Genomic DNA, 14980 nt, shown 5'->3' with positions numbered 1-14980 from the left:
CTTTAAAGAGATTACTATTAATAATCTTCGTAACGCTATCGATAATAACGATAACGATACGAAGCGCCTACTATCTACTATTATACGCTATAGCAACACCCTTCGCGGTATACGTATATACTAGATTGCAAAGACAGCCGAGTTAGAGAATTATATTAAGGGTTTAGGCTATCCGTACCTCTTCCTAATATTTAGTGCCGCCGATTTGCATTAGTAGCATTAATAGAAGCACATGCCTACTATACTAACCGGCACTAAGCACGAGCGTATAAAGACCGCTCGGTAGAACCTTAGAGACAATCTAGCGATTATAGTATACTATTTCTATCGCTATTACTAATTCGTTATAGAGCTAGTTAGCAAGAAGTTTAGAGTCGTTAATTACTAGAATCGTTACAAATTCTAGGGTCGTAGTAGCTCCTATAACTATCGACTAGTCTAGCTAAAGGATAGAGAAGGACTATCTATTCCTTAATCCTTTACTAAGTAGGATCGTACTACTCTAGCTTAATTCTAGTCGAAGTACGTTATAGCTATAAACCTAGATCCTACCCGTATAGGCCCGGTTACTAGTAAGCCTATAGTGCTTTAAATAAAGACATCTAAAGTTAATAGTAGTTAGTATTAGTTAATACTAAATGTAAATCGTATCTAGCGATATACTTGCGGTTACGAGTACTATTAGCGTAAGAATAAGGATATAGGCTTAGTATCCTACCGCTTCTATTTCCCTCGCGATCTATATAAGACGGGCATTATTACGAAGGGTCCTAACCCTCGGTATTAGATATATAACGGGCCTCGTAACGATACTCGAATAAATAGCTACAATCGTACAATCTAAGCTACTTAGTTAGGTAACAACGATATCGCTATCTATACTAATAAAGGCACTACCGTCGACTATCTTAGGAAGTACTATATAAAGCAAGAGAAGCGAAGTAAGTCTTTTATTAAGCTTAGAAGAAAGGTGATTCCTAAGATTAATACTACTAGTACGCGGCTAATAGTGTCCTTCTTTACTAAGATACTTAACAAATTGATTAGTAAGCGCGACATATTAGCTTAAAAAGAGATATATATACTTCTTAATCTCCCGCTTACTAACGGTTCTCGGAAGGTATAGAACTTTAACTATCGGAAGCCCGAAGACTAATCTCGAGCTAAGCGATACGATAAGGAGGCAGGAGAGTTAGTAACCTAGGGCAAGTTACTATTACTAAAGTATATAGAGCGCTATAGTATCCCTAAGGCGCGATTTGCTAAGTCTAATCTAGTTAACCGGCCTAATCTAATACTATTCGAATTCCTAACTAAGTAGGACTTCCGTACCTATAAGAAGCGCCCGCGATCGAAGCTACGAGTTATTAATTAGTACCTAAAGTATAGTGGTATACCTAATAGGGAGGATAGAACATACTAGGACTAGTGCCGTACTAAGATTGCTTTATATTATCCGTTAGATAGCGCTTACCCTTCGCTTAAGAATAGCTATATCTTTATAGACGATACTAGGGATACGGACAATCCCCCTATAGTATATATAACGTAGTCTAGTACCTATAAATAGTGCAAGAACAATCACAATTATCCTAATAATTATATAGGCGTAAGTTTGCTAGATCTAACGGTAGACCTATTCGAGGAAGAATACTACGATCCCGAGCTTAAAGCTTCCGATAAAGCATTACTTGCTACTACCCTACCTTAGTACCGGCCGGGAGAGCGACTTAAAGATCTAAATGCCTTTAGTAACCGACAAATCGATATTAAGTATTAGTAGACTGCTTATATCGGCAAGTATAGTATTTAGGCGGCTAATATTAAGGACTTTTAGAAGGACTACCGCGGCTTAACTACGATAGTATAGCGTGTTAGCGTACTAGTAGATCTATAGCAGCGTATTGCTAGCTTAGCTCCTACCTAGAAGCTTTTCTTCGATAAGCTAGTAAACTACTAGACCGCATTCCTTACTAACCTAGGAGATCGTTAGCCTTTCCTACTCAACGTCGATAGTAAAGTAGGTATTAGAAAGTGATTTAGTATCGATATACTATTATCCGAGCTCGAGCGGCTTATAGACGAGTTTAATCGTAATAAGTAACAATACGGCGCTTAAGCTCTTATAATGCCTAACCTAATCGTTCGCTTAGCGCTAACTAGGGCCGCTACTAATAGTATTAAAGGCCGTATAGTATACTCCTTCTTCCGCTTGCTATTAACTATAAAGGAGTACATTCCTCTCGATAGTAAAGCACTCGATTAGTTCCGATATATATCAATCGATATAGAGTATATTATTATCGACGAGAAGTTAATACTAGATCTTACTCTTCTATTCTAGATCGACTCGCGGCTCCGACAAATTAGCTTTATACGAGAAGATAGTAAAGAGATACTATTTAAAGGGCGTTATATCGTTATTACTAGCGATTTCTATTAGTTATTGCCTATAGGTAGTAGACCTCTCTTCTTAAGATTAGAGGACCTATATACGCTAGAAGACATTGCTAGGTATAGTCTATACCGGATATTTAATTAGACTATTTAACTAAACGTAATTTAGCGATAGTAAGGCATAGATGCTACTTCTTATGCCTTCCGTAAAGCCCTTAAAGGTCTACGGAATGCGCTAGGAGGTAGAAGTATCGATTACTAGGAGACGCTCGTTACGCGCCTAAGGCCTAATTTACCTTAGGCTAAGTAAGACCGGTTTAAAGATGCCTTACGCCTATATCTATATAAGAAGCAGGTTAATGCCTTTAACTAGGACGTAATACGAGATAACAATATACTAATTCGTATCTTAGTTGCTAAGCACTCCGGTATTCTATAGGCCGTATAGGCTTCTTATAAGAACGGTAGCAACTTATATCCTCGCCTACCCCTATACGTTAGGGCTCGTATTATAGTTACGTAAAACCTATAGGTAGAAGGAGGAGTTATTAATAGTAGCTTAGGCACCGTACGCGACATTGTTTAAGAGGACAATAGCGATAATTATACCGAGATTATCTAGCGTATTCTAACTATCCTTCTCGTATAGCTCGATAAGTACGAAGGTCCGACCCTTAACGATAAGTACGACCCTAATAATACCTATAATATACTAGAGCGTATCGTGCCTATTATGCCTATACGCCGCGAGTAGCTATATAACTAGCGTTAAGATACGCGCTATATTCGCACCTAATTTCTAGTTACTATCGTATATACCGTTATAGTTTATAAATCTTAAGGCAGAACCCTAGACTAGGTTGTTCTTAATATTTCGAAGAAGGACTTTACTCCTAGCCTAGTATATATTGCCTATTCTCGGGCTAGGGCTCTTAGAGATATAATGTTTAAGGAACTATTTAACTTTTATAAGCGCTTTAAGCAAGGCAAAGTCAACTAATCTATTACTACTCGGTATACTAACTATATACGTCGTCGGCCTTAGCGTATACTACCGGTTAGAGATGTCCTTTCTTTAGAAGCTCCTAACCTAGCGGAGTAGCCGCCTTCGCGCGATAATATATCTAACCGTAAAGACGCATAGAAGAAGCGTTAAGAATAACTGCGTCGCTAGTAGTAAGTATAGTAGCAAGAGCGTTAGTAGCGGGAGCGAGCGCAATTATAGAAGGACCTCTAGACTATTGCCTATACTAAGTAGATATAGAAGATTCTTATATAGGATCTATAAATACTATTTAACCTAAATCGGATTACTCTTAACTTTACGTACGCTCCGCCTAAAGCTTATAATTATCGCTAGCCGCTACAAGAAGGCAGTGTTTATATACTATTAGTCTAGACTTTAGTTAGGATGTTTAAGGAGAAGTTTCCTTAGTAGGCACCTCTATATACTATTTAACCTCCTCCTTAGCAAGGTAAGTAAGGTTAGCTAGAGTAGGAAGATTAATTTACCTAATAGTAGTAGCCTACAGGTGCCATCTACCTAGTATATAGTCCGCCTACGTTACAGCTACCTACAACTAATCCTACAAATACGGACTTCTTCTAGCGAGTCGTAGCGAACTAATAGTAAGTATAGCAGGTACGATAGCTATAGCGATAGCAACCTAGCTAGACAAACCCTATTGCTTCTTAGGATTATATTACTCGCTATACACATGCTTTGTTTTAGCTAGGCGACATTCTTAATATTATATAGCTAGCTCGTCGCCTCGTAGATCAGCATCTATAGTATTAGCTTAATTACGAATTCGAGTATAGACTTGCTTTAGTAGAGGGCGTTAGCTCCCACTTTCGTCGTAGCACCAAGATCTTTATTCGCTACAAAGATCGCAACTCTTAAGAGGAAATAGTATACGAGGCGATAATAGTATAATAGGCTGCCGTATATAATAATTAATAGCAATAAGATCTAATAGGCACTTAGGAAGTAATAGCTTCGCAGGACGCAGAGATAGCGGATATATAGGGCACTAAGCAAGAACCAACTTACTAAGAGGAATATAGTAATAAGGTTAATATAGATAGAACTTAAAGGACTACGCTTTAAGGGACTGCGCTTTAAATAATAGAGATGCGAATAATATATAGGTAGAGCAGGTACTATAGAGCTATAAGTACAGATCGCGAGCACAAGCGGTATACCGCTTATAGTTGCGATCGCTTATAGTAAATCTGTCGATTATTAACAAGCCCTTTTAGTATAAGTTGCGTAGTAGGTACTAATTGTATACTTCTTAACAAGCCCTTTTAGCCTAAGTTGTATAGAGGGTACTAATAGCTTGTGCTATCGCTTATTAAGCAAGAGATCGTTATTTCGCGCTCGCTATTAGGGCTTAGCTCTTCCGCTTCGCTAGACTTATTAGTACTCGTAGGGCTATAAGTATATCCTTATATCCCTCCTCTATCGGCGTAAATAATAAACCCTAGATACTTAATCTTTTTATAGGCAAATTCGCTCTTCTTTAAATCGAGGTAAAGGCCTCCGTCCTAAAGCTTCTTAAGAACGGTCCTTACCTTATAGAAATAATCTTCCCTTATACCGCTCGAGTAGATTACTAAGTCGTATATATACGCCGACGTAAAGTCGTCTAGATATACCTATACGAGAGTATTAATATACGTTAAAACGTTACCGGGGCTCCGGATAAACTAAAAGGGCATACTAGCTACTAGAATAAACCTAGCCTAGTATAGAAGGCCGTTTTATACTCGTATCCTTTTACTATCCTTATCTTATAAAAGGCCGAGACTACGTTAACCTTAGTTAACTATCGGGCTTCCGTTAGGTTCTTTATAGTATCCGGGATTCGTAGAAAGGGATACCTATTGTACTTCGTAAGAGCGTTAAGCGCCCTATAGTCGTAGTAGAAGCAAAGTCTTCCCCTAGGCTTTTTAACGAAAAGTACGAGCGCCGCCGCTTCGGAGTTCGTAGGTCTTATAAACCCCTTCTCTAAGCGCTCGTTAAGTAACTTTTATAAGACTAGGAGCTCTTATTTCGGTATACTATAGAGCGGGCCCTAGGGGAGCTATAGCTAGGATCCGGCTAGTTTTTTATAGAGTTCTATTATATAATCGATACTAGGACGGTATAGTAGGGCGCTAACTTGTTAGCTTCCCTATAATAAAATAGCGCGGCTCTATCGCGAACCTCTAGGGATAGTTTCTTCTTTAGCTCCTTAATTATCGGGTATTCCTTCGTTTTTAGAGCTTTCTCGATATTTTCGGCGATTATCGCGGTAAGTAGGCTCCTTATAGCGTCGATCGTAGCGATATTCCCGCTTATATCGAATTTATAGTAATAGCGCCCTTTTTTAACCTAATACCGAGCTCTCCCGTAGTAGTACTATTACTTCTTAGGCGTAGTCCTAACCTTATTATATACCTTCTATAGGTTCCCTAAGATAAAAGGGAAAGCTAATCCTAGTACGACGTAAGCGTATACCGTCTATCGAAACCTATAAATTTCTATCTAGAAGACGACGACTCTAATAATTTTCGCGTCCTATATTATAGACGACGCTCTCTTTACCTCTTAGGACTTACAGCTAATATAGCTAAGCCTAAGGCCTTTAGCTAGGCTAGCGTTAATTATAGCGTAGTACTAGTATTCTTTATTAATAAGAGTAGAAGTTCCGACGTTATTTTCGCGGACTATATCGGTATATATAAGGTTCCCGTTTATTTCCTTTTTAACTTCTTTCTATTTCTTTATCTATACCTTATCTACTCCCGACTCCTAACTATAAGCGAGAGTTACTCTTTTCCTAAGTTAGAACTACTTAAGTCCGACTATTCTTCTATATCCTCTAGTATAGAGTATATAGAGGCGATACTAATCTTAGTAGGCTAAACCGCTAGTACGTACGAGTAATCGCGAATATAGTATCTACTCGCTCCGTAATAGAAGTAGAGCCTTTTCTCCTTACGTTTCTCTCTCTTTATAGAGTCGACGTATTTAGCTCTAAGCTTCTCTACTATTCTTTATTAGTCTCTACGGTTCTTTCTATAGAAAGCGTTCGTTTAGGTAGGGTTTATAACTACGTCTCTATTAGAGTCGACCTTCGGGTTCGCTATAGGAGCCGTATAGGGTAGGATAAAGACCGTAGGGCTTGCGGCCTCTTTCTTCCTTTCTAACTAGCGTTTCGCGGCTTATTTAAATTAGTCCGTCGTCTCGAGGTTTATTATAATTCGCTCGACTTCTTCTACGTAGAGGTAGTAATCCTTAATCTTTAATATAGCGGTAGTATAGGTCTTAGCCGCGTTCGAGAAGGTATTCTTTAAGTACCCGATTTTCGTATCGTCGGTCTAATAGTCTCTGCCTATACTTAGTAGGAGGCTATCGAATTCTAGCTAGTAGTCGTACTAGGGTTATCCCTAAGAATGCCTTAGGGCTTAGAGTTGCTCTAGCGCCTTCGTAGCTTTATTACTATCCGCGAAGACGTCCTTAAGTTACTAGAAGAAAGCCTTAGAATCCTTTTCTTTCGTAAGGCTTCCTCTTTCCTAGAAGTAGCGTATTCTAGCGCGTTCCTTTACTAGTAGGGTATTATAAATAGTATCCTAGTAGTAGTCTCCGGAAAGCTTCGGTTTTAGCCTAGAACAAACTCGGTACGAGCTTCTTAGTCGTAGTAGGTAGTCCTAGAAGGACTTAGCCTTTCCGTTCTATAATAGTAGCTTCTATTCGCGTAACGCCGTTACGTTTTAGCCGCTAGCCGAGAGGGTTTCTAAGAGTTCCTTTAGGATCTCGTTCGTAGACTAGTCTTATATTATAGTAGCTTCGGTAGGCCCGGTCTAGCGAGATACTTTCGCGTATTAGAGCGCGGAGCGCGTAGCTTATAGCTAGGCTTCTATCGTTTATTGCCTAGTATAGAGACTCTCAAAGGTATAATAAATCTTATCCCTAGTTATCTCTAGTATAGTAGGGATAGCGTTCCGATAGCTATCTTACTCGGGTTCCTAACGAACCTTAGCGTTTCCTATAATAAAGATCGAACCTAATATTATAGGTAAGCAACGCGTACGTAGATACTAGATATAAGACTTAATAGGTTCGATAAAGAGCTAAGTCTATCTATATAAATCCGAATAGTTTTATACGGTACGCTAAGCGCTAAGCGCTAAGTAGTAAGGCTAGTACTTTCTACCTAGGGCGTAGCCCTTAATATAGAGGCATTATTAGTAGTTAACTAGCTAATCTTGCTAGTTATACTAAAGACCTAGAAGTAAGGTATAATAAGCTAAGCGAGGAAGTTATCTATATATAAGCCGACTAGAAGTTATAGCAAATCTAATAGTACTTAAACGAGCCTACCCTTCTTATCTATATACTAGCAATTAATAGCTTAGAAGTGCTTCTCACTATACTAAGCCTTCTATATATTAGTACTAAGGTAGAGATACCTTCTAGTACTAAGAAGGCGCTATTTAACTCGTTCTCGCTAGCTCTCGAAGTTGTAAAGAATATAGGTATATAGCGACGTATATAAGTATCGAAGTATATAGTCGGCTTATAGATAGGCCGTTAGAATAAGGTCTCTAAACTCCTTAGAAATAAGGGCGTTATAAGAGATACTAAGTCCTATAGTAACGCGAGCGAGGGTATAGCGAAAGGCCTTCTTATTAATAGCGTTCTTACGGATATTAATCGTCTTCTATACCTCTATATCCTAATTCTTCCGCTAGATAGATAAGAAGTTAAGCTATGTCTGTTTCTTACTATTATCTTCCTTCTCTTTTATACGACTAACTATAATCTAATACTTGTAAAATAGGTATTTAGCCGCGTTACTAGATTGTAACTCAAGGCACTCTAGATTGTTATCTAAATAGTATCTATAATAGAATACCTTATAGTAGCTATTCTTTAGGCTTTTAGGCGCCTTACCCTTTAAAGGCCGCGAATAAGACTATAACTCTAGATCGCGCCTATTACTAGCTCTTTTCCTTTTTTCTAATAGCGTCGGAGCCGGTATTAGCTATATAGGTATTACTAAAGACGATAATAACTATATAGGAAAGAATATTAGGTTAGATATTAGTCGAGTAGGTAGTTAACTTAGTAGCGTAGGATTTAGTACCTCTCCGGCTTTTTTATCTTCGAAGGCGCTAAGATCGCTAGAATCTTATATAAATAGTATCCGTTATCTATCCTACGTTTCCTATTATATTTCTTAGCTCTTACGGAAGTTTTCTAAGCGCCGCTATAAAGGCTTAGGGTTCCTACGTATCTCTACTATAGTAAGGAAATAGTAGAAGTTATAAAAGAATAGAGGTTTAGAAAATTTAAGTTTAATAGGGCTTACTAAGGTTTAGGGCGCGAGCCGAAGCCGCTCGGTTAGTACACTATAGAGGCTCCTATTAGGCTTTAAAGACCCTAAATAATATAACTAATAGAAATAGATAGGCGGATAAGTAACTAGAATACTAACGAGTCCTACTATTCTACTATTCTAATCCTTTATAATACCTTTAATACTACTTTTACTAATACTAATATACCCCTTTCTGAAAGCTTCGATAGCTAAGGTATTACGAGTACGTTATATAGTAAGCTCGACTTTGAATTTGTATTCCTCGCCTATATATAGTATATACGAGTAGTAAGTATAGGAGTTACTAAATCTAAAGTGCTTCGGCCTCTCTTCTACCCTCTATATGCGCTTACGATAGACCTCGTAGCGATAGTTAGTTAGGTATACGGCTATATAGTTATCCTTCTTACGGATATAACTATCGAAAGCTTCCTACTTCTTAGTAAAGACGTCGACCTCGGTATTCTTCGTAATTAGTCGGTATTCTACGCCTTCGTATTCCCTTAGAACACGGCGAGACTCCTATAATAACCTCTCTATAACCGTCTACTAAGCCTCTATCTCCTTATACTGTTAATCGAGCTAATCCTAACCTTTTACCGTCTTCTTAGGGTTCTTATAAAACCTCTTACTAACCGGTTATTCTTTATTAGAAGCGCTAGATATACTATTAGCGATAGACGTCTTCTTAATAGGCGGCTTACGAAAACCGACTTATAATATACCTATATAATAATATAGTAGTAAATTAACTGCCTAGGTATCCTTTTTAATAGTATATCCTTCTCCTTATAAGTCCTAAAGCTTAATATAATAGTATTCTCTACCTATATATTTAATTCGCCCTAAGTCTCCTAGCGAATAGTACGGGTTAAAAAAAAGTATAGATATTAGATCTATATACCTTGTGCCGTTGCTTACTAATATATATACTTATATTACTATATATAATACGGCCTTACCTAAGCGCTTAATAATATTAGCTACGAGCTCCGAAGAAACTATACTTGTTTTCCTTTAGGTCGTTAGCTATCTGATAAAGATTTATTATAAGATCCTAGCTTTCCTAGTTATAATTCTAGGGCGCTTATATATTAAGCTTAAAGCTTAACGAGATCGCGGAAGGTCCCGACGCGATAGAGCTCTATAGCGTACCTACTATAGATCCGTATAGTAAGAATATTTAGTCTCTAGCTAAGTTTGTTATTATCTCCTTAATAACGGCTCGTCGAAATTACCTACTATACCTAACGTAGCGTATAGTAGGTAGATACTAAGGTATTTATTTTATAGAAGGGCCTTACTTAGCGTAGCTCGAGTATATTAGGTAGTAATAAATAGATACCCGCTTCTAGAAGAGATAGGAGCGCTTTATACTAATTATCCGTACGTCCCCTCCTTTAGAGAAGTATCCTCGCCTAGATATACTTTATATCCCTCTAGTTATACTAGTTAGCCTAACGATTATATACTAGTTCCTAAACTACTTTCTAATCCCGCTTCTAGTCGTATAATCGCCGCGTATTCTATCTCTCTACGTAGGCCTAATCTAAGTTCCGACTATAAACGGTAAGCTACTACTAGATAGACTACTACTCGTCGCCCTATCTCTGGACTATAATAAGAGCTTGTCTATCCCTCTAGCTACAAACTCGTCGTGGACCTCGTCTATAATATTAGTTTCTAACTCCTCTATAACTAAATTACCGATTTCGTATCTATCTCCTTTCCTAAGCGCTATATAGTACCTTATCTTACTACTAATTATAGACTTAATCGAGGCGTAGTACTTTTCTAGGATAATATATATCTTCGATAATAGTCTCGTATAATATCTAGCGTTTATCGAGCTCCTAGTATAGGTTATAAACATAGTCGTAGCCGGTAGCTCCTACTTAGAAGTTATTATACTTATTAGCGTCGTCCTAGGGCTCTAATTCTTATATCTGCTCTTAAGTACGCGGCTATTAGTACTCGCTAGTACCGACGATCGCGTATACTTACCTATAGCCCTAGAACTAATTGTATTCGATATTAATTTCGATATCTTAGATAGCGCCTTATTTATACTTAGGATATACTACTTAGATATCTTTATATCTTTCTAAGTACGTCCGCGTTAAAGGTTAAACCTAGGGTACTAGGCTCGGTAATCTACCTAGATATTAACGTTATCCTATCGTTATACTTATACGTAGAGTTACTCTAGTCTATATCTATTAATATACGTATACTCGGGCCCTTAATATTTTTGCTTATATTCTTAATAATTATCGTATATAAGGGATAGTTAGAGCGTAAATCTATCTTAGTCTAGGAACACTAACGAGAAATTAGGAGGATAAATTAAGACTCCGAGTACCTAGTATCGCTAAGTATTATATACTGTTTATTCGCGTTAGACGTAATAGTATTATACTAATATTAGCGGCGTAATTATAGAAGATAGGTATAGTCTACTATCTAGCTCGCTCTAGTATAGGTATTTAAAGGTAGCGATAATAAAACGAGTAAAATATATTTATATCGCTATCGATATATCTTAGGTATATTATAAGTAGAGGCTTCTAATAGCAAGCCGAAATATATATATACTCGTAGATCGTAATCTTAGCCTCGAGGTTCCGAAGTTCTTACTAATAATAGCTCGGTCCGTTATTAGAGCCTTTACTTAAAGTTAAAGGCTTATCGGCTAATGTCTATAAGGTCGCCTCTATATAATAATATAAGCTTAGGTTAGAAGAACGCGATCCGAGTACCTATATATAATCTTAGCTATAAGGTCTAAATTATCGAAAATAGTCGCTAGAATTAGTAAATACTTAGAAAAAGATTTAAAGGCCCTCTTTATATTACTATTACTAGATCTAGACTTCTTAGATAGTATAGTATATCTAGTTAAAGTAGCTGCGATCCAAAGCTTAATAAACGGTTATACTCGCAATCCGAAGCTTAGTACGTAACCGCAGTTACGATCTGAAAGCCCGTACTGCTAGTTATAGGTATTTATAGCTATTTCTCTACGAGATATATAAATTAGTAAAAGAAAACAAAGACTTTATATCGCTTTTTATATACTACGATATATATATAAGCAACGCTAGTAACGTATAGAGCTATTCTTTCTTAACCTACGCTATTTACAATTTGTTCCTTAAGCTCGTAGTTTTTTCCTAGCGAGGGAGGCATACTAAAGGTTTGTAGAGAGTAAGTGTATACATTTAATCTTAGGAGAGAGAATTTCGTTTACAAAGAGAGCGAGGGAGGCATGTTAAATATCGGTAGAGGGATTACAGGATTCGCAGGTATTTAATCGCAAGAAAGAACATAGACAACAGCTTCTTTGAGAAAAAAAGACCTCACTACGTTCGCCGTCTATAATATTTGTTTTAGTGCGGTCGGGTTAGCTACCCACGCCGAACGAGTGCAGGGTGGAAGGGGTTGTTCTCGACAAAAAAGAAAGTCTCGGTTCACACTCCTCGATCTTAGCATACATGTTGGAGTAACAGCGACCACCTGGTTGCTCCTATCACTCTCTCCTCGACATTCAGTCCTCCCTATGCTTCCCAGTGTCCATTCACCCTTAGCGTGGTTACAGGCCTCCGATTCGCCATCTTTCCGGCCGATCTTATGGCAGCTCATCGTTATCCCACGGGAGCTCCAGGCACCATTCATCCAACTCCTCTCCCACAAGGGGTTCAATTCGCTCTGGCATCTCCAGTTTCAAGCACCTCTTTCCATGTGACGCTCTCTTGAAGGCTCTCCAGTCGCGCTTCTTGCCGTACGGAGTATTGCCCATTCTCAACCCTTTGCCACTGAGCTCCGCTGGTTCCGCTCCCCAGCTAGGCGCCTCGCAATTCCAGTCAGCAGCGGTGGGCTCTCGAGGGAGGGGAACGGCAATTCGATGATCGTTTGGGACGTCGGTGACTTCGTCGCAGAGCTCGAGCGAGGACAGATATCGGTGCACCCAGTGGTGACTTCTCATGAGGGTGAGAACGTTCGGACAGGTGAGGACATCGGGCAGTGCGTAACGGTCGGGTTTTCTGAAATCAGGCGGCAGGGATGGGAAAGACTGGGAAATGGTCGTACTAATGCGCCAGGCATTTCGCAAATTGACGAGACACTTGATTGTGTCTGTTATCGGCCATGAGTATGATGGTGGTGGTGGAGGCGGTGGGCGTGGAGTGTCGGCATGGTGATGGGCCCAATGTTGGCTCGCGTACAGAGCAGCGCGATCACCGAGAGCGTGAAGCTGCGTCGGGCCGGCGGAGGAGCTGCGGCCGATGTACTGGAGGCAGATGATGAGATCCTTGATTACCTCGAAATCGTTGGGGTGTGTCTGCATCCTCACGAGGAGAATGTCGAGGATGTCACGCATTTGGCGAGCAAAGAAGCGCATGGCGGTGTAGCGCTGATATGTCACGAGCGTATTGAGCTCCTGCCAGTCGACATAGGCCTTGTTTTGGTGCAGCTGTCGAATTTCGGCACGCCATTGTTCGCGACAGGATGGTTCGCTGTCTGTATTGCGGTGGCAGAGGGTGATCTGTAGAGCGATGTAGTCGAGATCGGTCGCAATCTGGTCGCGGTAAGTCGCGGCTGCGCTCACGACGGCGTGGTAGTGGGTGAGCAGCTGATCGGTGCCGGGGCCGTCGAGGTAGATGGCGAGGTTCGCTCGGTAGGTGTTGCAGAGTGCGTGAAGGGCGTTGCGGAAGTCTTCATAGTCGGCGCGGAAGAAGAGCAGGTACAGAGATCGCCTGACGCTGGACAAGACTTCACGCAGCGAGCGCTGCACGGGAGGAAGGTTTTGAAAGGCGAGTGTAGTGCGATCCAAAACGCGATGGTCGACCCACGACGCCAATGTCGCTAGGCGGCGTTCAAAGGAGGTGCGGGTCAACGAGTCGAGGAAGGCGCAGTTCAGGGGGGTGAGAATCATGGCAAGTTTGGCGCCACTGAACAAGTTGCGGAAGTCCTCCGTGCGGCGCCAGCGGGAGCTCGGCATAGCACCTCGAACATCGAAAGCCGGGATGGTGGGGTCGAATAGCCGGATCCAGGGCAAGCAGTAGCGTGAAGAGAGAGTCGACAGCTGCAGGATGTGTGTGTCAGCGTGGCGGGTGTAATTGGTGGCGTCGGCGTCGGGGTGTTGGAAGAAGTCCGGCGGCGGCCAAGTCCAAAATGCACTTGCCCGTACGCTTGCGACCAGGAAGAGCCACACGCTGCGCATGGTGTGTGTTTTCTGTGTGTGCAGTGTGTGATGGATGAGATGTCTTGTGGATGTTGAATGATTGAGCTGCTACGAACGCGAAGATGCATACATGTCCTCTGTTGTTGTTTAGACGCTGGAATGCAGGAATGCACATCGCCGCCCAGCCCGCCGCCCTACCAACGCTATGTCTGCCGCTCAACCCCATCACGCCGCGCCGTTTCTACAAATACAAATGAACCCTTCTTTTGATGCTGTTTCTCCTGCACCTGCGAAGAAATTGAGCGAGCGAGGAGCAGTAACAGAAAGCAGAGGGCTTGCGGCTTAGGCGTGCGAGTGCGGGAGCGGGAGCGGGAGCGGGTAGCTTGTAGCTTGTAGCCTATAGGTGCGGCTGCTTACGGCTATCGGGGCTGTCTTTTAAATAAGGCAGAACCTAAGCCCCCACACTGCCACATACGGCAATAGCCGGACGATGCGCCCTACTACTAGCCTATATACTAATTTGTTAGTAAAGCGTAGAATTTAATATTCTATCTATATTTCTATTAAAATACTATATTATTATTATACTCTAAAGCTAAAGAAAGCTAAAGGTAACGAATAGAAGTACTATACTATTAAATTAAAGATCTTATTAGTTACTAGGCGTAATTTACTTTTATCTACTAGGCGTAATCTACCTCCTCTACCGCTATATCGCTACTATTACTATACTAATAATTATTAGTATCTTACCCGCTTATTTAGTCTACTAGAAGGTAAATAAGGTATATAGAAAATAGTATCTTACTAAGCGTCTCGTATAATCTCGAACTCTTCTTTTAATAGTCTACCTCCTATCTATATTACCTTTAGTACTCTTACCTATACTAAGGCTACTAATTACGGTAGTTTAATGCCCTATATAGTATAATAACTACTAGTAACGTAGCCTTCCGATAAAGGGCTATATCCGAGTTATATATACTAAGAGAGGGTAATATTACGACCGCGTTCTACTATATCCTTAATT

At 40.2% G+C, this 14980-nt stretch overlaps 1 protein-coding gene across 1 annotated transcript; it reads right to left on the bottom strand.

The window, feature by feature from the left end:
• Nucleotides 1–4225: 4225 nt before the first annotated feature.
• Nucleotides 4226–14423, bottom strand: MYCFIDRAFT_180108 (uncharacterized protein; the record flags this gene model as incomplete). The annotated part of the gene is made up of 7 exons (XM_007934071.1): nucleotides 4226–4278; nucleotides 12184–12214; nucleotides 12243–12474; nucleotides 12500–14032; nucleotides 14067–14191; nucleotides 14238–14347; nucleotides 14414–14423. 7 exons carry the CDS (start codon nucleotides 14421–14423, stop codon nucleotides 4226–4228), a joined length of 2094 nt encoding a protein of 697 aa, XP_007932262.1.
• Between the last annotated feature and the right edge of the window lie 557 nt (nucleotides 14424–14980).

The sequence above is a fragment of the Pseudocercospora fijiensis genome, assembly GCF_000340215.1.
Source record: "Pseudocercospora fijiensis CIRAD86 unplaced genomic scaffold MYCFIscaffold_13, whole genome shotgun sequence".
Classification (NCBI taxonomy): Eukaryota; Fungi; Ascomycota; class Dothideomycetes; order Mycosphaerellales; family Mycosphaerellaceae; genus Pseudocercospora; species Pseudocercospora fijiensis.
This window is presented reverse-complemented; position numbering and strand designations above follow the sequence as displayed.